Source organism: Poecilia reticulata, linkage group LG22 (genome assembly GCF_000633615.1).
Source record: "Poecilia reticulata strain Guanapo linkage group LG22, Guppy_female_1.0+MT, whole genome shotgun sequence".
Lineage (NCBI taxonomy): Eukaryota > Metazoa > Chordata > Actinopteri > Cyprinodontiformes > Poeciliidae > Poecilia > Poecilia reticulata.
The window spans coordinates 8,471,795-8,494,845 of NC_024352.1; the positions used below are offsets into that span (position 1 = coordinate 8,471,795).

General features: G+C 39.4%; 1 protein-coding gene across 2 annotated transcripts in view; it reads left to right on the forward strand.

The window, feature by feature from the left end:
* The window catches only part of slc25a21 (solute carrier family 25 member 21), a 116,760-nt gene that overhangs the window by 61,765 nt on the left and 31,944 nt on the right, over positions 1-23,051 (forward strand). For both annotated transcript variants that reach the window (XM_008399143.2, XM_008399144.2), the window contains one exon: positions 10,437-10,485. In XM_008399143.2, coding sequence (XP_008397365.1) covers positions 10,437-10,485 — 49 coding nt within the window. The remainder of the gene's footprint in view (positions 1-10,436; positions 10,486-23,051) is intronic.

Here is a 23,051-nt window from a genome sequence, read left to right on the forward strand (position 1 = left end):
TAATACAAAACTGTATGGGGGAAAAATTTTTTTAGCAGCTTTAAAAATCTTGCTGGTTTTTTATGCTGGCCCACACCTTCAATTTTGCAGGGTAAAATAGCAGAATGAAGATATTACTTTTGTTTAAATTTTATTTGTGTTGCATGAATGTGTTTAGGATCACAAAAATCCTACCTGGCTGTAGCTTTGTTGATTGGTATGCATCAGAGTGAACGTAAAAACAAGTAAGGATTACAAAACCAAGCAGGATTTAGACTTTTGTGTTGTTGCAATATGCACATATATATTTTTTTTTTCTCGACAACTTTGCTTCATTTTCCAAAACAAGTCAATTTTTACAAACGTTTACTTACTTCTTATTCAGAGTTATCATTGTTTTGTACAAATCTTATCTAAACGGGGTTGTTTTCCCAGAGGGATTTTAGTTTGTCAACACATCTATTCAAAAAAACACCAAAATGTTTAAAATTGGTATTTGAAAATCATTTCTCCCATTCTTAACACTCAGAACAACGTGGTTTGAGTTGAGCACCTGAACATCCTTTTTCATATTTTTTTTTTTGGGACAAAATTACCACTTTGTCTCGTGCAAAGCTAATATAGGCTTGCTATTGGTGTTGTTGGCAAAAGTAGTGTATCGTTATTTAAAGAAGAGTACATTGAAATGTGAAATGCACCTTTTTTAAAAAGCACTATTCAGGGTTGTCTTTGCATTTATCAACGGGGACAACAGTACACTCTCTACACACCTTAACAGCTTAAGGGGAAAAAAGACGTACCTACTGAAATTGCTTTTCTACAAAACTGGCCTCCTCCCAACAGTGATAACCCAGGCTGTTTGCATATCTTAATACCACAAATGACTCCTAAAATGATTCATTATGAGGTGTCAGCAATGCCAGAAAGTTTTCTCAATGTTCCGAGGAAGAATTTTCAAATAATAGAGGGAAAACTTGGCGACCCTGGAATATATTACTGGTTCAGTCTTTAGTGCGTTTTCTTTTATGTCGTCTCTTTCAGATTTGTGGCTGTTCTTGATCTTATTGCTGTTTTATAACATCTATTTCGGCGGTCAAACAATAATCACGACGCGGCTTTCATGTTAATATTTACTGGCATCTCCCATCGGTCGTAAGGTGGGAGTGTTGAGTTGCATCCGGCTTTTCAGGCATGAAAATAAAGTCTTTGTTGCAAAGCGGCGACTTCCTGTGAACGTCTAATCAAAATAGAACAGATTTTATATTTTCCTATGTCTCTGAGGAAAGCCCTACATCTATTTTGCACTTGTCAACATCCAAAGAAACCTACATCGCAATGCTGAAAGTCTCACAACTGGAAACACTCAGGAGTGTTTCCAATTGCAAAATTATGCGAAAACCATACAATTTAGGATCTGCAGATTTGTTTGTCACGGTGAGAAAAGTGAATGAAAATCCACAAACCTCCATGATAGATGTTTGTGTTGCTTTATTTTTTCTTCGTAAAGACGAATACAACGGGCCGAAAAAGTTGGTCGCAGTGAGAACTTGCTGGAGAATCACTGGCTATATTCACACGTGGGCCTATTTTGAGATCTTTCTGACCCTTTTTTTGTATGTGAAGTGTTATCTGCTCCATTCACACAAGAGCTCGGATGGACATTATTCCCAACAAATATGCTAATTTACATGCTGTCCCCCGAGGCGACATACAGGAAATCTCAGTCCTTCAACGGGTGTGTAAAAACAACTGCGCTCTGGCAGCCGGCACAGGCCCATGAACGTCTAAACCTTTTAACTGCAGCCTTAAGTTTGAGAAATCCCCTGTTGTCATTGGAGATGACTCCACTTGGGTTTTCTTTTTTGCAAGATCTCTTTGAGTTTTTTTTTCAAGTGCAGATTTAGTGGAATTAACTGGGACGTTTCTGCGCCCCTGAACCAGGAAACTTGAACTCTGTGATTAATGGCTTTCTCCCGTCTTGGTTTCCGTGCTGCATCTTCTCCCAGATGATCTCTAAACCATAATATATTTTCGTTTTATAATACAGCTCCGGCCACATTTATTTGGCTCTCCAGTTAAACGTGTGTAAATTCATCTTTTGTTGCAGTCACACAATCCGAATCTGAAAATCCAGCCTTTAGTTTGTATGCTATAAAATTGATTTGCCCCTAAAAAAAAAAAATTAATACATGAAACTAAAGTATTTTAAATTTATGTTTACTTTGTAAATTTTTCAGAAACTTCTAACTTATAATCCATCATTTTCTCTTTCACTAGAGTATAAATCTATCTCCTTGCCATTACCCACATTGACCAGATATTGAGTTGTACTTCTAAAAACAGGTTTGATTTCAAAGCCGTCTCTCCGCACTTGCTTGCCTTACTTTGACTTTAACTAATAGTTTATTGGCTTGACAAATTTGTGGTGCTTTGATGTAAACCACAACTGTTTTTTTTATTATTTCTAAAAATAAAATTCAAATTTACCGTCCTATATTATAATTACCTAACTCAATATGGGCTTTTAAGTTTCCAAGTATTTTCTCTGGATTTTCTCACAAACACAAAACGAATGTCTACATTCGCCACATTCAGAACAGTTGATTCAAATTTAGCTGTGAAAAATGGACAGATCAATCTACAGTAAATAAATAAGTAAATGGCAGCTTACTAGTTGACCATCACCCATCCGCCCTTGGTGACCTGTAGCAAGCAAAACAAAAGTTACGCCACGCATTTTAGCAAGCAACTAATGAGCTGCGTCTCTATTCACAAGATACCTCAGAAGGGGTTGCCAGGTTTTATCGAATTGTTCGATTCTATCTTTCAAAAGAGATTCGGTTTTTTCCAGACAGGTTGTAGTCGTTTTATCCTCCTCCAGTCAGATCTCTGTCATCGGTGCAGCCTTTATCTTCTGTATTATATATGATAACTCACTTTTTATGCTATTTTGTGCTAGACAATAAACATCTGACATTATTGTGCTATGGGTCATGATTTCAGAATAAACATAGCATCCGGCTCGATCACAACACCCACAGTTGCAGACATTATATTAAAAATATTAATTCAGAAAGCCTAAATCTTCTACCTATTGCATAACAATGAAGATGGATTGTATTAGAAGTTGTGCTTTTATCACAAATTTTATTTCTGGGCGTATGTTGTGCAAGTAATTTCCCTCTTTAAAAAATCAACCTGTATGTAATTCTAATTTGTAGAAGATAATATCTTGCACTATGTTAGCAGGTATTGATGTTTTCAAGGGCTTTTTCCTACAGAATAAAACCAATTTATTTCTCTCATTTTCATGTGTGAATCTGAACAGGAGGAGAACATAATAATATGAGATTAATACAAATGTTGTTTGATCAACTTTGGTTCATCTATCAGTAATATGCTTTCTCTGATTTGAAAATATTGGGGGGAAAAGCAACAATTTTTTCCCGACCTAAATTTCTGATGATGGAAAAAAAATGAAGCAAATAACCCTTTTATTTAAACTGCGGGTCATCGACACGTTCAAGACTGAAGCTTAAAATTTGTCTTAATTTTCATGTCATTAATAATAGGATTATTGTTGTATAGCTGTTTGTTGGCTCCAATGCATATAAATAAAATAACTGTAGAATGAGAATAAATGTCGTCTTGCCATTAAAAATAATCTTAAATTGGCTTTAACAAATGAAAACACATCCTTCCTTGTGGTGTTTTCAGTGACCTTTGATATCAACTAATTTTACCAAAAATCATCCTACTTTTGTAGAAGAAACATGCAAGCGCCGCCTCTTGTCTCTGTGACGTTCTTTGTTCTCTCACCACTTCTCATCTGCCTGAACATTATAAAGAGCCTGAAATTAATCAAGTTGTCTTTGACGCGGCGCTTCAGTCTCGTCGCTGATGGATATCATGTCGGCTTTGTTAACCATAGCAGACAAATTACAGGGAGCGCATCACCCTCGCAGGCCTTGTTTGGCATTCCAGCTCCGCCATGTTTTGAAATGTATTAATGGAGGACATGCAGGCATGAGACATTACCTGCAGGTTCAGTCAGGAGCTGCTGTCAAAACCGGAACGGGCCTGCGAGGCGAAGCCCTGTCATCACGGCACTCCTCTCACACCTTCAAACCGCAGGGCGAGCTACAATTTTCTGCCTTGGCTCTCAATGAACCAAAAAATGCGCCATGTTTGTAAAAACAATTAGGAATATTGGGGTGTATGTGAATCATGAGCTTGACGTGTTTCTTTGATTTTCTTTCATTCATTGTTTGTTTTAAGAAGGAATAAACAGCCAGATGCCCAATTTCCCGCTCACTGTGTTTCTTTTTCCGTGGAGTAATCGATGAAACTGTCGATGCGAGCAGCACGCGAGCCGTCTCCGAAGACTGAAGCGAACTTGTGCAATGACGGGTCCCTGCTTCTATCGTGTATTAAGCACATTTACCCTGGCAAGTCTGTCTTCCAGTGGCAGTGACCTCCCTCCCCGTGCCTGCTGGGAATTACAGTCATTCAGTGAGTGTCTCAGCATGATGGATGACACCTGCACCTATTGAGCAATCGCTCTCTGGTGTTGTATTGTTTTTCTTTCTCACTTTTGCGTGGGAGCGAACGGTGTGCATTCCCCGAGCCAAAACCAACCCAGATAATCATCTCATCTGCGTGATGCATAATCTTCGCTCCGTGGACGACAAATTATCAGGAAGCGCGGAATGTGGGCAGCGGTGCTACTCGTGCTACTCGTTGGCTCAGTCTCTTGACACCTGTGCACTGTGTGCAAAATGCTAGCAAGGCGTTCATTCTTCTATAAAAAAAGTATTTTCTTATGCAAAGCCAAACCCCAATTTCTGCAGTAGGTTTGGGAATAATTTCATGTTGTAACAATAAATAAATAAATCAAACTAGCGCATTTATCTCCTTGCAACTTTGTTGGCTCTGCTGCAGATTTGAGACCAAAGCATATAAATTTTGTCCCCTTTCAACCACAGACCTCAGTGTGTTGGAAAAGGAGGATGAATGGTTTGCAATACATTTTGCAAGTGAAAAAATCAGAACGGTTCTGTCAACAATTTGTACCCTCATTTAAAATCTTGCCAACCAAATACTCTCAAAAGGCATCATTACACGCTGGATGAATCTGGTGATTACATTTTTTTTAAAGTAAAGTTATGTCAGGTTGGAAAAGAATATACCACTCTTTAAACATGATAAAACGTAGTATATCATAGTACATGGGCGTATAACAATGCTAGAAGAGGACCTACGGTTGCAAAAGATTTAAGCTAGATGCACAACCCTAAACATACAGTCAGATTGGAATAGTTTCAATCAAAGCATTGCCATGTGTTATAATGGCTCAGTCTTGGTGCAATTTTGCAATCCGAGTCAAAACTTGAAAATTGCCATTCAGACATCGTCCATCAGATCTGACCTTGGGATTGAGCTGCTCTGCGAATAAGATGTAGAAAAAAACGTGTTCTCTAGTCATGAAAAGTGTGAAACCGTTCACCAAAATCCCTCTTGCCCGTGCCTGCAGTAAAAAATGTACTTAATTGTCAGCTAATGTGTTGCAATATTACACTAAATGCTGTTTTGAATAGAGAAGCTGTTGACTTTAATGTTCCGAGAATCCAAAGTTCACATATTGTTTTTATTATTCAGTCTGATAGATGAGTCCCTGCAGTAAATCCCTACACATGGAAACGGATTAAAGTGCCATAAATTTAGTGTCAGAAGTACAAATGAGAATAACACTAGTGATTATACTTACGGGTTTAATCCACTATGTTCCTTAAAATACTTAGTAGTATTATCACAATTGTATGGTTTTCTTATTTGACAAAGTCCTACCGCAGGCCACACTTTTCAGATTTGTATTTATAATAGATTTTAAACCTAGTGTAACGTATCTTCCATTTCCTGATTATGAGCTACTTTGTCTTGGTTTTCCACACAAAATCTGAATACAGTAACGTTTGTGGTTTTAACGTTGCAAAAAGTCGGAAAAAGTTTAAATATAGTTATGCATAATCTCTTTTCTCCAGACATCTCTTTGGTATTCACATGTTTACATCTTTGAGAATGCGACTCTGCGAGGCGATGGAAGACGAGCGCTTCCTTGTAGTCCAGAGACAAAAGACTCGATAACAAAACATCCCCACATGTCGCTCGTTGTTGCAAAGCGAAGCCATAAATGTCAACCAGATGGGCACGTCGCTGAAAATATTAGGATGACGAATGAAAGCAACTCGGTGGCATCGTCTTCTAAGCCTGGCCCATCAGCCTTCTCGGTTACTGGATTGGAGAGAGGGTATAGAGGCGAGTGAAGTGTGTGGGTTCACTACCACTGAGCTCTATGATTAAACGGTAGCATGTGCTGACAGCTGGAATAGAAGGGCGGTGATCCTCTAGGTCACTGTGGAGGGTATGAGCTGCCTCTCGGCAGTCCTGTGGAAATCTTGGCAGAGTCTTTCACATTTTATCACAAACTTCAGTGTTTCAAATTTTTTTGCTAAGCGGGATGTTAAAATCTTGAGGCATTGCTTTAAATTCCCGAATGTTTTAATTTCTTAAAAAGCTTCTAACCGACATGCCTGCTGTTCGTTCTCCATTGTTCTCTAACAAACCTTTGAGGCTTTCACATTTATAAGAAGATGAAATTACCCACAACCAACTTGGTATTGGATGCACTGGATTAAATTTACTTATCCAAGAAGTTTGAATACAATCCATGCTATACTTTTTAGATTTTAACTAGATAATAAAGCTGCTTTTTGTTTATTACCTTATACAGTTCAATTCAAAAATGCATTTGAAATTTTGTGGCTGTAGTAAGATGAAATATAAAAAGGTTCACTGAGTTTAAATGTTCTCGTACGTCCTCGGTCTATTTTAATTGGGGTTTGCAGGTTTATCAGTGTTACCATTTATTAATAAATCATGAAAAAGCTGGGATAGGAAAATACCCACTTTAGGAAAATACCCACGGTGAATAAACTTCTCTTTCTGGCTAGCTGGGGGTTTTTTATGTTGATTTTTATGACTTGACAGGACAGTGCCGCATTGTTTTTTTACTTTCATTTTGAAGGGACAGAGGAGGAAACATCTCAGTTAGCTAATGGCCTGAAAATGTTGTGTCAGCTGCTCCGAAAGAGGTTAGAGTAGGGCTTAAACCTTCTGCCGTTTCAAATATTTCTCCAAACCTGAACAGGCTGTCATCTCATCTGCCATCAGCTGCTCTTAAAGTGTCTGGCCTGCAAAGTCGCTCACGTAGACGCAAAAAGGTTTGCATTTCTGCTTGTCACCACTTGATCCTGCCACAACTAGGACAGAGCACACTCCGCTTTCGGTCACTGATTCATAAGAAAAAACGGATGAGTAAAAGTTAAATGTTTGTACTGCAACATGTGTGATTGATGGCATCAAACCTTTATTTTGTGATTTGTAATCGCCTCTGTTGCTCAGTCAGGGATGGTTCTTAACTTTGCTATGTGACGGATTCACTGAAGCCGTCAATGGTGAAGTTTTAAAAGAAAGCATTTGATCCGTTTATCGCTACTGCGTAAGCTGTTGGAATTTTTTCTTTTTTTTATTGAAACTCTGCTTCCCCATCATTAGGTGAACCTGAGCGTGTTCGGTCACCTCCCCGCGTCTTTGTGTTTGCACAAACCGATGGAGCAGGCCGACAGGTTTAGTTTCGTCATGTAATCGGATTACTTACTGAAAGATTTGACGCACCTTTTCCCCTCCGCAGGGCTATTTATAGTGAGGACAGAAAATGATTGCTCCAATACGGTCTTGCATTTACCTTTTCAGCATGCTGTCATTAGCAACCACAGCCCCGACGAGCGATTGAATTTTGTTCGACTCTTTGCCCCACGCTGCCCCGGTTCATTAGTTCTCGGTTTTCCCATTCATACTTTAAGTAGCAACTTTAGACAGTCATTTTTTTTTCCTGTGGTATTTTGCTTGATAATTACTTCCCTAGAAAACCCCCAGAAGACACACTCTTTTATAGACAATGTGTTTAATTGGGCAAATTAGAAAGAGCCCGTATTGCACAGCAGCTGTGTACACACACATTCCCCTGTGGAATCTGCAAGGAAAGCCCTCAGAGCAGCGGAGAAGCAATGCAGAGAAAATCAGGAGTTAAAAGTAGCTCGATTGAGTCAGAGGGCCTCCGTGCCAGAGCAGTGGCTTTTTCAACACAGATGCACATAGTTAGGATTTGTGTGAAACCTCAGTCTCCAAATGATCACCCAGCTGCATCAATTCTCCAACTTCTGGCAGATTGGCTGACATGTCCAGTTTTCATGCATGGTATGGCTGGTGTTCCCTTGAAGAAATTTTAGACCGCTTGTTCACAACCAAGTTGTGGCGCAGACAGCACCTGACAAAAAGAAAATGCTAAATTCACACAAATGTGGCAAAATCCTTTTTGCTTGATTTGTACTTTGAAATCGGAAAAATAGTTCACATGAGGAAAACTCCAATTTAAGTCGATTACATCATTTTAGAGTTGGTTCTAATGTTTGACATGGTAAAGTTTTGGGAAACGCCTGACGGTAAATTCACCCTAGGAAAGTTCTTCTGTCCACTTGTTGCGTCCAGAACAAGAATCTGACTATTTTATAATTTGCATTGCATACAAGTATATATGCAATGCATATATACTTGCATATAAATTACAGACTAACAGAGAAACTAACCAACTTTGAAAAAAATATCTTTTGAGATTTTGTTCTTTCCGGTTGCTGTAGATTTTCCAGCTGGACATCCAGGACTTGAACCGCCTGTTCCACCACAATCCAATGCATTGAATTGAGATCTGGTGACTTGAGGCGAAGGCCATTGGTGCACAGTGAACCCATTGCCACTTTCAAGAAACCAATTTGATTTCATAACAGCTTTGTGACTTGATTCATTGTCTTGCTGAAAGTAGCCATTGAAAGATGAGAACGCTACGATCACAAAGGATGGAAAATGGTCAGCAATAGTGATGAAATGCTGGTTAATACTTGGCAAGGTGAATCTGTGTTTGGGGCAACCATCTGAATGTTGAATCAGATTCATGTGTGAACTATGGCCCAAGACTCCTCATTATAGCAATCAGGAGTGGTGCCTGATGTGGTTTTCTGGTAGATGGCTGTAGCCCATCTGCATCAAAATGTGATGTTGTGTACATTCAGGGATGGTACTCCACAAACCTTGGTGGTTACTTGAGCTACTGCAACCTTATCCTCTTCAACCAGCCTCCTCTGACTACAGAAGGCATTTTTCTTCACAACCTTCTCTGTAAACCTGAGAGATGGCTGTGTGAACATCCCAGTGCTTTGCTCAGTTCTAGTTAGACCTTAGTTAGAATTTTGTGCTTTGTTTTTGAGATCAATCTTGGTCTCTTTTGACTAAACACCCCAGGTAGATTTGATTATAAAACAAATCTATCCAAGTCTGTTGTTTTGTATTGGAGAGGGTTTTATGATGCTGTGACCTGGCTGTGAGTTAGAGGGCATGTCATCACAAACTCTTTGAAATACCTTGGCATTTCAACAAAAATGTGTTAGACTACTCAAACATCCCTCTCTCATTTCTGTGAAATGTCACAAGAGAAGACCGAAAGGGCCAGTATAGCCAGGTCGAAGCTGAACAATCAGCACATCAAGTGCTTGAGCGTTCATTTTTGCACACACTCTTCCCCAGACACTCTGTGGCGAGCTCCCCTCCCACAGCAGTATACATCGTGGTGCTTTGTCATATATTTGCGAAGCTTTGTAGATCAGTCAGGAAGAGTCATACAGAGTTACGTACTTCTGTCATGCAACTGCGACTCGACCTAGCTGAGTCATTTAATGGGGTAACGGGGGGCGGATTATGTATTTTCCAGGCACATAGTGCAATTTTGCAGCACAATCAAGTAACAATGGTGCCTAAACAGCTTAAAAGAAATTGGATTTTGCTTCCTAGCTGTATCTTTACCCCTTCTCTTAGGAGCTCAGCAGGCATGCAGTTCCACCAGATGCTTGTTAATTGTTGCTGCCACTAGTCTGGTGGAGTTGTGTGGGTTAGGGGTGGTGTCCTGTGGAGTGGGAGCTCCACTCGGGACTGAAACTCAAAGGCAGTGCTTTGGGTAAGGTTAAGGTTAAAAAACAAAGTTGACCTTACGTTAAGGTTAAAAAACAAAGTTGATTTTGCATAATATCCCCCACCTTTCTTTTGGGCAAAAGGAGACAGCCCAAAGTTTAACAGCATGATGCCAATAATTGGGCCACTGATGAATTTGTAAAAATTATTCCTTAACATCTCGGAACTGGAAGTCCCATCTTTCAGGTACCGATTGCAAGACACTGATGACCATAACATATGCTGTGATTAAATTATGTCAAAGCTTTAACCCCCTGAAGCACTTCAATTCAGCAACTACAGTTTTAAAACTGAAAAATGTCTGTTTTTCTTTTTTTTAGGTCTGGTGGAGATCTGCTTGATGCATCCACTCGATGTTGTGAAGACAAGGTGAGCGTAAATGATAAAAATCATAATCTACCTGTTTGTTTCCTCGGGATGAACGGAACTAATTTAGCTGGAATCTGCTTCATAAATTTTGGTGATGGGATTTTTTTATTTTTTTTGCGGCCAACAGTATACGGGGTGTTAAATCTTAAGATTAGTAGGCCCCCTTGGATCTGGGCTCTTTCCCCACAAAAGTAGGTGCCAATGTTGTAACTTTCTCACACATTTAGTTGCAAATTAAATGCACCGTTTCACTGTTCAAACCTCACAAAATGTGCAAATATGCCGCTCTAAATTTATGTCTTATATTTGTCTTATTATGCAACCAAAAAGCACAATATATAGTTTCTTCTTTTCTGCAACTTCTTGCCAAATCAATCAGTTCCCCAATGAAAGCAGCCTATGTTTTCGTCGGCCGCTTTTCCGTTACCATCCTAAGAACAGCAGCAGCGTTGAGCTGTAGAGTTTTCTGGAGCCTAACACCACAGTGTCTCAGTCAGTCATAAACAGATCGTGGGCTACTACTAAAGCTTTATAGTCTTTCACAGGACCAGCCAAGACCTCTGCCTTCACCCCCCCTTCCTCCCACTCGCTCCTCGTCTGTAAATTGTACCACTTTTTCTGTCATTTACGGCAGCACTTTCTTGGTAAATAAATTGCCCGGCGTGCCTTTTAAAAAACTGAGACGCTTTCACTTTGAAGGCCGTGCCACCGCTAGAACGCGGAGAGCAAGAAGTGGGGATGAAAGCCAAGGGTGAGCGGTGCCGTATTGGTCGATATTTGATACTTTGAAGGCACACGCCGTGATTTATGGTCACGTGTGGAAACTGCGGGCTTTATTACAGGTAAGTCTTGAGCTCTGGCTGTCCGTCCTCACATGAGGTCAGGGTTAAAAGTGCGCTCGCTGTTTTCTTTGCAGGGCTCTTCCCTCAGAAGTGATAAAAGTTGCTTTAAAGCGGACATGTTTATCCGTTTGTGTTCTGTTTGTGTCACCATGTGTTTATGCTGATGAGACTTTTGTTGTTCGCAGTTGGCCTGCGTAAATTGATTCCTTTTGGTCTGGACTGACTTTTTTTTTTTTTTTTTCTTTTGAGTTTTTAAATTTAATTGTTTCCATAGATGCATACAGAAGACACAATAATCTGTCTACGGTTCCAAATAACACGGAAAGAAATATTTTTGCCTAATCTGCCCGACGTTTTCTATGCTAAAGGAAAGCAGGCAGAAGGAAGTTGTGCGAAAACATGTTCATGTTCGCACTCTAATATCTACAGATGAATTCATAAAGCAAGCATACACACCGGCTAATTGGGACACTTGGGGAGCTGAAATCTATTAGCAGGAACCTTGGAGCCGAGAGTCAGACACACCTCGGCTGGGTTTCTCTCCCTGGCTCGTGTGTGTGTGTGTTTCTCTCTCAGGCATGGCTCTTATTAGGAACTGCTTTAATGTCCAACAGTCCAAATTGAACAGCAACTGGAGTGAATTTACTTTTTTTTTTTTTTCCACAACCCAAAAAAATCAAAGGGTTTTTTCCCCTTCGCCTTTTGATTTTCAGGAAGGTAATCTCGACTAAATGTGTACCTGTTTGCCTTCCTGCGAGGGTTTATCTCTTTCCTACATTTGAAAGGACGAGGAGAGTGCGAATTAGCAGAAGTTAGCAATGAATTTCTCAGTCCTGCTGTTTTATATTAGAAACTGCAAAGACAAATTGGCCACTTTGGGAAAAACCCCTACCAAATTTGGAGCTATTTTTAAATCACATTCATGATGAGAAACACACTGACAGGAAAAATACTTTATAGTTAAAGAATCGTTACTAACTCAGCTGAGATCTGACACACAAAACGAAAAATTTTTTCACGTCGTGTTGCCTTTTTACTAATCTGCACTCCGACCAGTTATTCACTTTTCCTAACAAGTGCATGTTTCTTGCATCTGAGCGACTCCACATTCTATCGGTTGGATTTACAACCTCCTTCCTTGTTGAGAGAGACGGACATGCATTTCTGACTAAAACAATAGAATAAAGTCCTTGCTGAGTGACTCTGTGAATAACCCATATTTTATCTAACAATTCTTGTACTGAAAAATCTGTTGGTGCTTTTTTTAACTGTACGACTTTAGCTCATGGCTCTTGCTAAAGTTTAACAATCAGTTGATTACATTTTCAAATAAGCTAAACAACTAATCCATCTCAAAAACTGAAAATATATTTCATTTTATTTAGTTTGGTTTTATTTAATTATTTTGTAACAAAGGTTAATACGAGTTTTTAATTTTACAAAATAAAAAGTTAATATTGATTTGTACTTTAGGTTATGAATTTTAAGAATAAGGTGAGAAGTAACACTACCAAACTAAATACAACAAATGTTGTCATTTATTTATGTACTTCCAGATTAAAAGAAATCCTATATATTTAGAATTCAAATATTTAATTGAAAATAGACAACAATAGATGTTACATCTGTTTCTTCTCCTTAAAGTCTAATAATAAAAATAGTAACATTTCCATGTCAGTTACACATTTGATAACTGTTGTAGGTATTGGTTATTATCTGTTTGGTTTAAACATTAATTAATTTAGTTATTAGCAGTATCTTTGCAGTATTTCTTCAAACATTTATTTTCGCCAGAACGTAGCAGACAGAAAAACAGCCCCCCTCTGAGTTCATGGAGTAATCAGCAGCTTAAGAAAACTTTGACTTTGCGTTTTCTGTTAGCTCACCAGTCGCCCCTCCAGTTTCAACTCTTCAATCGCTCATCATGCAAAGCTTGAATAACCAGATTCATTTGACGGTGACGAAGACGACATAGCCGCCATGTTTGTTTTGAGCCTGCTGGTCAGACAAAGTCGGCTAATGACTTTTGTTCAAGTCTGCAGACATAAGTATGGCATTTTATTTACACCCAAAAATGTGCTTAAAAAAGTAATTTGTAACGTTTGCTGTTGAATAAAAATATCAAGAGAGCATTTTAGTTTTCTCTCAAACTTTTTCACACTTCCTTGTCACAGTCATATTAACGGGCCAAAAATTTTAAGTGGGATTTTATTCAAAAGTCCAATGCAGGAAGGGATATAAATGGAAAGGAAAATGGCAAATAGTTTTTGAGTTTTCCTAAAGAAAGATCTGGAGTGTAGGATGTATTTACTCTGAAACGGTAGATTAAAATCCACCGCATAATTTAATCTCAGTATAAATCCAGCTGCTCTGAAGGCCTCCGTGGTTCGTTAGAAAACACGAGTGAACAAATGGCATCACAAAGCTCAAGAAACCATGGTTACCACGAGGGTAGTTGCATTGCATATTTTTTCCAGATTGAATTTACAACAATGTTTCGTAATAGTGTCGTGTACAGAGTCCAAATCTGAAACCGAAATCTGACATTGAAACTAGACGATCATCATGCCGACATGTAAGTATAGCATAGTTCACACGATGTAAACGGTTAATTACCCCTCACCCTGATACCGTGTTCATATGTGAAGGTGGGGGTATAGATGGTGGGGGGGTGATTGCGCGGTGCTGGAAAGGCCTTCGTCGGAGACGGTGAGACCAGAGTTACAGCTTTTCATTAACCTGGAAACCACCTAGTTACATGGTTCATGGGCTGGTCTCAGCTCACTTGGAGGTAACAAAGGGTGTCGGGCGGCTTTTTCTGTAGGGGGCTGTGTGCTCCAGGCACCCCATCTGACTCTGATCAGGGTCCACTTCTCATTAGAGAGTTGCTTCGAGCCTGGATTTCCCTTCATGTCGAGATCCTGTTACATGGGGCTCCGCCCTCAGCATAACTTGCATGCGCAAACGGTGTGTACCAATCTAGAAGCAGCTACTCGCCAATCTCCCTTTGCTTCCTTCTGCAGCAGAAGGGCCACGCCTTTCTCGTGTTTTTGGAGTCTGTGTGAATGTTTTGCAGCGTAATCTAATTTGCGTTGGAGAGATCCCAAAAGTGTATCTGTTGTAGTAAGTCTCGAACAAGCCACTCCTTCCGCCCCTCTCCCTTTTGTTCTCACTGCCCCCATTTTCTTTTTTTTTTAATTCCTCTTTTCCTGATTTCCTACGGCTTCAGCTCCTCCCCCATATGAACTATGCCTTTCTGTGGTTTGAGATTTTCAACAACTACCTCTGTTAACCTGTTGTTGAATAAGCTTCTCTGCCTTTTTTTTGTGAACAGGAACCATATTACATAACTACCTCATAAATAACATGTAGAATCCATTGTTTGGTTTGCTGTGGTTTCCTTGTGAATTTGTAGATTTTTTGGGGGGGGAACAATTATGTAATGTTTTGTTTGAAAGTAAAAAAAAGTGTGTACATTTAAAGGAGTCTGTACTGAATTGTGCAATTCTGTAAATTGTGTTGTATGACATGGCTGTCATTGCTAACCACTAAGCCTGCCAGTAGCCTGTTTCAAGTCTGATTAGAAAAACCTGGTCTTTGCTTGTTGCAGCGTTTTGGGACAACACTACGCAGGAGGATGTGAGTCTCTTGAGAGGCTTGAACGTGATTTTTGATGAGGGCTTCTACTGATGACAACCAGCCTCTATCTGTGCAACCCTGATGATATCTGAAAGTCTTCACCTCAGCCTTCCTTTGCCCTTTTTACCCCCAACTGCTTGGTGAACCCCTATGCACTTAAAGAGGAATCCCTTACACCACCGTCAAACAGCAGGGCACAAAGCAGCAACAGCTCTGATAGCTGATCTTTCCTTGTAAAGGAGCAGGCAGGTCAGCGGTAGTCAAACTGGCTCCTAATCCCCCCCTTCCACCCCCACGGCAATGTGAGACTCCAGGGCAAGACTTTACTCGCAGCGTTAAGACAAACGCATGCCACGTGCACCCAGGATCAACCGATGAACTCAGTCCACATACGAGAATCGGCAAGTCCAGAATTCAGGACATGAGAGAGAGACAGAGAGAGAGGAAATAGTTTGTGTAGTGCAGCGCAGCACATTCAATGGGATTAAATATGATACATTTACTTTCTAGTAGTATTCTTTCCACTTTCCCAAGCCTTTTATTTGCAGAAAAGTAGGTCATCTAAATCATCTGTCCAAGTAGGTTTCTGAAAAAATGTAGCTAGCCTTCCTGACAAAGCAACTTAGTGACTTATGTAGAATTAAACATAAAACCTCCTCAGCCTCTTCTTTTAATGTGGAAAACCATATTCAGTGAATATAAAAATGTAAGATAAAGCATCATTCTGTGGTATTTAGACATGCACCAACCAATCTGGGGTTTTTAAGATGACTTGGTCTTAAAGCTGAGTTAGGTCAGGACCGAAACATAATCTTTGGAGATCTCAGAGAGGGAATCTATCAGAATAGAAAATAAAAAAGGAGAAGAGAGAGTAGAGAACAACTGCAAAGCTGCCAAGACATGGATGTTCACTGACAGCGATAGAACCGACGATGAGAGCGTTAACCTGAGAAATGAGCAAAAGATTCTTGGTGAATCTGGAGGAGCTGCCAAGATCCTGAGCTCTGGTTGTGCACTCCAGAAATCCAATCTTTATGAAACAATGGCAAGAAGAAAGCCATCCTTGAAAGAAACCCCAAAAAGTCCAATTTGTTTAGCACAAGCTGTGCAGGACACGGATGAGACTAAAACCAAACTTTTTGGCCTACATGTAAAATAGCTATGGTTAGCGGAAAATTGACACGGTACGTACTGACAACACCATGCTGTATGGACAGTTTACTTTAGCAGCGGCAGGGTTTGAGTTAATAGAAAGCTAAATACGAGCCAGTACTGGAAGAAAACCTGGTCCATACCTGGTATCTACAGGGTCAGAGGTTCAGCTCTCAGCAGAACAAGCCTGGAAATACAGCCTGGGCTACAAAAGAGTGATTTTTGTTTAAATAATAATCCTGTGTTAGAGTGGTCTAGTCAAATTCCAGATCCAAGACCAGTGAAAACTGGTAAGAGCTTAAAAGTGATATTCAGATGCTCTTCATCCAGACTGCCTGAGCTTGATCTGTTTTACAAAAAAAAAAAAAAAAACGGAGCTGTCAATGCAACAAATTATTTATCAATGTATTTACTGTACTGAGGAGGGGAATCCAACTGCATGCCACAATTTTCAACCGGTTTTTGGAAGAGATTTTACGCTAATTTGTGTCGGTCCAACCCAATAAAATTTCCCTGCAGTTTCTAGCTCTGATGTGACAGAATGTGAAAATACCTCAAGGGGTGTGAATATTTTTGCAGGGCAACATATAAATGCACATTTGTTACCAGACTGTCAGTATTTCCTTGTGACTAAGCTGTTCCATGACTTGCCACAGCTTTAACATCACCTGAACCACTAAAACTTGTTCTCACTTCAAGGTGTCTTATTAAAAGCTGGTAGCCTGTTGGGTATTTTCCCAAACAGTCCTTGGCAGTGAGGCCAAGGTATGGCATATTACTGCATTTCAAGAGCAAACACTCTGATGTAATTTTGGAGTACCATTTTTTATTTTTTTTTGGAGGAGCTTTGAGAAGAGGTACTGCAAAATGACGAATAAGCAACGCAGAAAGCCTTGAGGCCTTTTAGTGAGGCCTGACTCTTTAAGCACCAAGCCGATATTCCAGTCCGTAAAAATCAAACAGAAAACTGGAGATCGAATGTTACTAAAATAAGTTCAGCGAGATACACTTTGGGTGAATTTGAAAACAAAAAACATACATGCTAAATTTTGTTCTCATTAAAGGGACTTGTCAAGGACACCATGTAACTACATCATCCATTTTTCCTCACGTTTTATTGTTATCTCATAAAGGCAAATGCCAAAAAAATAAACTTTAAGTCTCAAACACATAACTTTTAATGTGGTGACAGATGTTGCTGTAGTTACTCACAGATGTTGGGCATTCAACTAACACCCACAAATGGTTTCCTATAGAGATAGAAAACTCTGTTACAGAGATTTACATAAAGAGCAGATGTGCATGTTAGAGCGATTACCTGTTATCATTATCATGGAGGGCCTACACATTCCAGTATACTAATTACAGAGTGCAAGTTTTGGATTTCTCCAAACACTGGTGCAGACAGAACCACAGTGTTGGCCCCCTGCTGCCTGAACGTAAAACGTGCTCCAGTGCCATCGCATCTAGAAACGTTCGCAGAAGGCAGGGACATGTCACTGCCTGCTAAACCAATGCTTGGACTGCTCACTGCCAAGCTGGAATTGCACCACAGTTGTCGAGTAATTTCCAGTGGCGCAACCTTTTGCTCAGAGGGCCCATCTGTTAATTAAACAAGCCTCGTTTTAAGTATAGCGTCATTAGCCGGGCTTAGGTCACTTCTCCCTTTGTGGGTGCTTTTGTAAAAAATCTGTGCATAAAGTAATAGAGTGACAACAGTCTACACACATGAAAGAAATCCAGCCTTATCGTGCAAGTAACTGAAAAGAATAACAATGCCAATGTACCCTGCCTGAAGCACATCTTCCAACAAAAACTCGCCAATTTTGCCATGTTCAAGGCCCATTGTGTGCCTTTTAAGCTTGTTTAAAAACCTTTGCGTGGTTGCAGCTTACAAAGGACTGCATCTCCATCTGGATCTGTAATTCTTTTGCCAAAGTGAGAACAGAGACTGAAGGTTTTTATTTGTTTTGTTTTGTTTTATAGTATATTCATGCAAATAAAAGAAGCCTAAGATTCGTATAACTTGGTAGCGATATAAAACAGTCAGGGAAAAAAATATATGTATGTGCAGTTCCTTACTAAAGAAATCACACCTCTTGAAATTATTTTATGTTAAAACCACAAACACTATTTTTTTGTTTGTTTGTTTGTTTAATGTGATAAACCAATACATTGTAACACATAATTGCAAACTGAAATACTATTTTTATTCCAATTCTGGTTTTCTTTAGTCAGATACCACTAAATAGAATTGGGTACAACAAATTTCCTTAAGAAGTCTTCCACTTTGTAGGCAGAGTGTAAATGTACGTAATTTAATCTAAGCATAAATCTAGTTGTTCTGTGAAGAGCCGCGTTAGGGAACATTAGTGAGAATCATGAAGAAGGAGGTCAGGTTTTGAGTCCTTATTTGGTTTAAACATAAACAGTCATAGCACAACTGCAAAAACATATCAAGACATGACCATGCAGATAAAATAAAAAGCTTAAGTCAGAAAAACGGCCAAGATGAACAACTGCTGAGTTGGGAGAAACAATTATTTTAAGTCGAGCCTCTATGAAACAATTGTAAGCCATTATTGAAGGAAAACCAGCACAAAGTTCAGTTTGCAGTCTGCTACAAACACAGAAGATGTTAGGAAGAACAACACTGAAATGTAACTTTCTGGTCTTCATGGTAAAATTCCAAGTATGGAAGAATACTAGACTTTGCACATCAGCATGAGCGCATCAGAATCATGTAGTGAAAATACATCTCTGATGGAAGAGTGTTAGACGATGGGAAGATTGATGGTGGTAATTACAGAGTAAGCCATATACACTCGTTTTTTAAAAGACGTTCACGCCAGCCCTGTTGGATCGGCTCGAAGAACCAAGCTCTGGCCCATGTGATCATGTAGGTCTTAGTCCACTTCAAGAGAAAATAATGCAGGAAGCAGAGTGCAACACAGGACGCTTTGGTTAAACACAACCTAAACACACTTGCCAGGAGAAATTCCCCATGGTCACACATGGAGGGGGGGACGTGTTGAAAGCAATGGAAATATGAAAGTATATCACAGCAAGTCCTCACAAGAACAGCAAAAAATGGCAGAGCAAATTAAAAGAATTGAAACACTTGTTTTTTCCCTTGAAAAACCAAGGAAAAATAATTGTAGGCAGTGACTTAAAGTCTGTGCAGTACTTACATGCTAGCTGCTGTTCCACATATTTTATTATTGACTTTATTTTTGGATTAAAGTCCAAAAATAGTCAATTATTTATTGACTTTAAATAATTGACTTTATTATTCAATTATTTAACTGAATAACAAATTATTCAATTAATAATTGAATAATTAAACCAATTAAACCTTTCATGTTAAGCAAACTGGTCTCACTGGTGTTAGAAGAAGAAATAGAGTCAAGGACTAGATGACTAGACTGGAGTTAGGTGTTCATACTTTCTAGGTCTGGTTAAAAAAAGAAAAAAAAAAGAAACTTTATTATTCTTTCTTGGCAACATTTAAACATTAAAAAGCAGTGGGCCTACAGTGGTTCCTTGGGGCACCATGTAATATAGAGGAGATACAGAAGAAATGCATTACCCTAATTTAACAGTTTTGTTGTTTGTTTTTTTTACTAACCATAGCAAAATAAAATCTATACCAAATAACAAACTAAGCTATAGAAAAACTATTCTTCAAAGATGGCATCTGAAAAGTTATTAAACAACCAAAAATATAGTTTTTAAAGTGACATTATCCTTCACATCAACAAACCTGCTTTTAAAAGCCTTACTAATTCCTGTTTAATTGAAACATGCTAGTTGCCTTCTTTTTGTTCTGCACAGTGGCAGCCTGGTGTCACATGAGCCTCCAGAGTCGTGCAGCATTTCCTCACATCAAAGTGGCAGCGACTGTGTCATTCTTTACCATATGCAACAGCAATTAACCTAATCTTATCGCTGCTACCCCACTTGTCCTAATTACATCAAAAGTTATCTCATTAATTGCTCTTTTTCCCTAATAGAAAGTTGGTGAGTTTGGATAAGGCAAGCATTTAATGTCACTTTTAGTGCGTTTCTTTCATTTTAAGTAAAATGAACGTATTTGGTCATAGTGACCAAATTGTATCCGATGGAATTAAGTTGAGGTGAAATCTGTGAACTTATTGTTCTGGATGTCCTTTTATGCTAACAAGTTGTACATGTGGCTAAAATCACTCGCTCATCCACTTACCTGGCACCTACTTTGAACATTTGCAGAAATCAGCTCCAACATATTGTAGAGTTGTCTGTCAGTCAACAACTTTTAATGTCTAAACCATCTATGCCTCCCTGTACTGTTTTATGCTGGTCCTTTCCTGCTCGTCTCCAATAACACAGCCTGGTCGCAAGTCGCTGGGGTCATAGTATATAAGCAAACATCTGGAGGAACAAACTAGTCCCAACATGGTCATATAGGAAATGGGAGAAATCAATTTTATCGGTGTGAGAAAGAGTCCAAAAAGCCATGAGGATGTTGTTGTCTTTTGAACAACTAGAGTAAATTATCCTTCCCTTTCCATAGTCACAACGAGTTCTCCAAAAACCCGGGCAATGCCAGATTCAGAGAGGCGAAGAAAACAATGTAGATGAAATCCAACTTGATCTAGTCTCATGAAGCTTTGGTGGCTCTTCAAAATATCAGTAGATCATCATTTTAGACTTATTTTAAAAATACAAAAATGACAAATGTGTTTATTTTATTCCACTTAACCAAGTAAACCCTTTATTAACTTTAGAAATCCCAGTTCTTTTAAATATAATAAAAGGTTAAAATGTTATTTATTCATTGTGACTACGGTAGTTTGCTACGTTCCTATGATAAAAAGAATATTTAGGCATTATTCACCAACTTTAATGCAAAATGGTAGCAATTCAAGAAGAGGCGTTTTTTTTTATTTATACGATATGGGTCAATGCTGTCAGACGGTGGCACAAGCAGGGACAAAAAGGTTGTCACTAGGACTCAACTGGATTTTGTTTTGCTTTTTTTGAAATGTCCATTTTATGGTGTATTTAAAGAAAAATTGGTAGTAAAATTCAGATAAAATAACGTGATTCCACATTTATAATCTGTGCTTAAATTAGGTGTTTTTACTCTGAAGCCTGAATTGATCAGCTCTAATTAAACATTTAAATACGACAGAACTGAACTGGATTATTCTGCACTGAACAGAGATTATTTACACAGTTTAAGATTGTGTTATATATTTAAACGCATTTAATGCTGTTTGTCGGGACATGTTTGTCAACAATTAAAACCTCAGACTAGAAATTTATTAACTAATTAATTAAACTGAGATTTTAATGTTTTAGTTTGTGAATTTGTGAATTTAGCAATGACACGGGGTGCCAAATGTAAGGCACTCGGATTCACATTGGAGTATTAACTTTATTTTGCCGTAAAAAAATCATAATGATGGCAAGTAGATGGTGCTTTGTGAGGCAGATTTCAATATGATGAGAAACATTGTATCTCATGCTACAGTATCTTGTTGCACTTAGTTTAATAATGCTAAATGATCTGGTAAAAAGCGGTATGAACTTCTAAAGATGAGAACATCCAGCCTCTGCTTTTTCGTGTGCATAAATCTCTTGGCTGCCCCATTAGCCAGTTCAAATTCATGAATCATTATCGAGCTCCACCTCATCTTTTCAGTTTCTTCCCAGAGTCTGGGAGCAGACCACTGAAGTTCCTCAAACACTTTGTTGCTGTTCATAAAAAAATACATAGACTGGGGTTCTGGCGTGCCTTTTTGCCCTAATTTACCTTTTTGACTTCTTGTGAATGCATACCTTTTGTACTTTTACGGGCACTAAAGGTCAGAGTGCTTGTCTTGTTCATGGAACCGCCAACCTGCCCTCGCCTTCACCCTCACCTGGGCACCTCTGGGCCCGTAAAGCTGAAATACAGGGAAGGCGGAATGTGGGTGAAGAGGTCCTGGGAGATCATTTTGATAGACTTGCACATCTCATCACTTTGGAGTACACTGCGTATTTATCTTCAACGACGGTTGAAAAGGATGCTGCACGCTGTGCGTCAGGAAAAGGCCCCAAGGTTTTTCTTATTCAGAGTTTATGGTTTATAACGCCAAAGCCATACTGAGGTTTGCTGTTCTGTACAGAAACATATCTTGTTACATCACATTACTGACTCATTTGAAGCGAAATCATAATCTTTTTGCCTTTGCAAATCAAAGAATAACACGAAATTCAGCTCGGATTGACCAAATAGTCACATTGTTGCAAAGAAAAGTAACATTAGAAGCTCCCCAGCTGGGGGCTTGACAGTTCCTCTGTTGCCAAAAGTACTTCGACTTCACCCTATTATCTCCCACTCCTCGGGCCCCCTGTTTGGTCCCCGGCTTTTACAGGAGGGTAGAAGAGGGCCATTAGGAAATGAGTTGACCCGAAGGTCACGAGTGGAGTCAGGGGGCTGGAACCGGACCAAGGTGCTGCCAACCTCACTTTTTTAGGGTTGGTTCGGGTCGAAGTGTGATGAACAAGGAAACCAGGGGACTGGGGATAGGGTGTCTTCCAGACTCGACCTGCGATAGTTTGACTTTAATTAAGTCAGATTTGACTTTGTTTACAAGCCCCAGTGGTCTTAAATCATCTGGCGCTTTACCCTCTCTCATCCCGCTTATTCCCCCATCCCCTCATACCTTGAGTCCCTCTTCTTTTCTTCACTTTTAATACGGTGTCAGACATCTATTTATTACGCCGTTTTTACTGGTTTTCAGAAACCGGTTACAAGCTATGGGGATTCCATCAAATAGGATATTAGGGACACCCCTCCAAGATGTCAATCTGTTAGCGATATAAAAGGCCGCTCACCCCGCTAAACTCCCCCCTCGGCTGAAACCCGGAGCTCTTTATGGCCCCATCAGGCACCCACATGGAGGA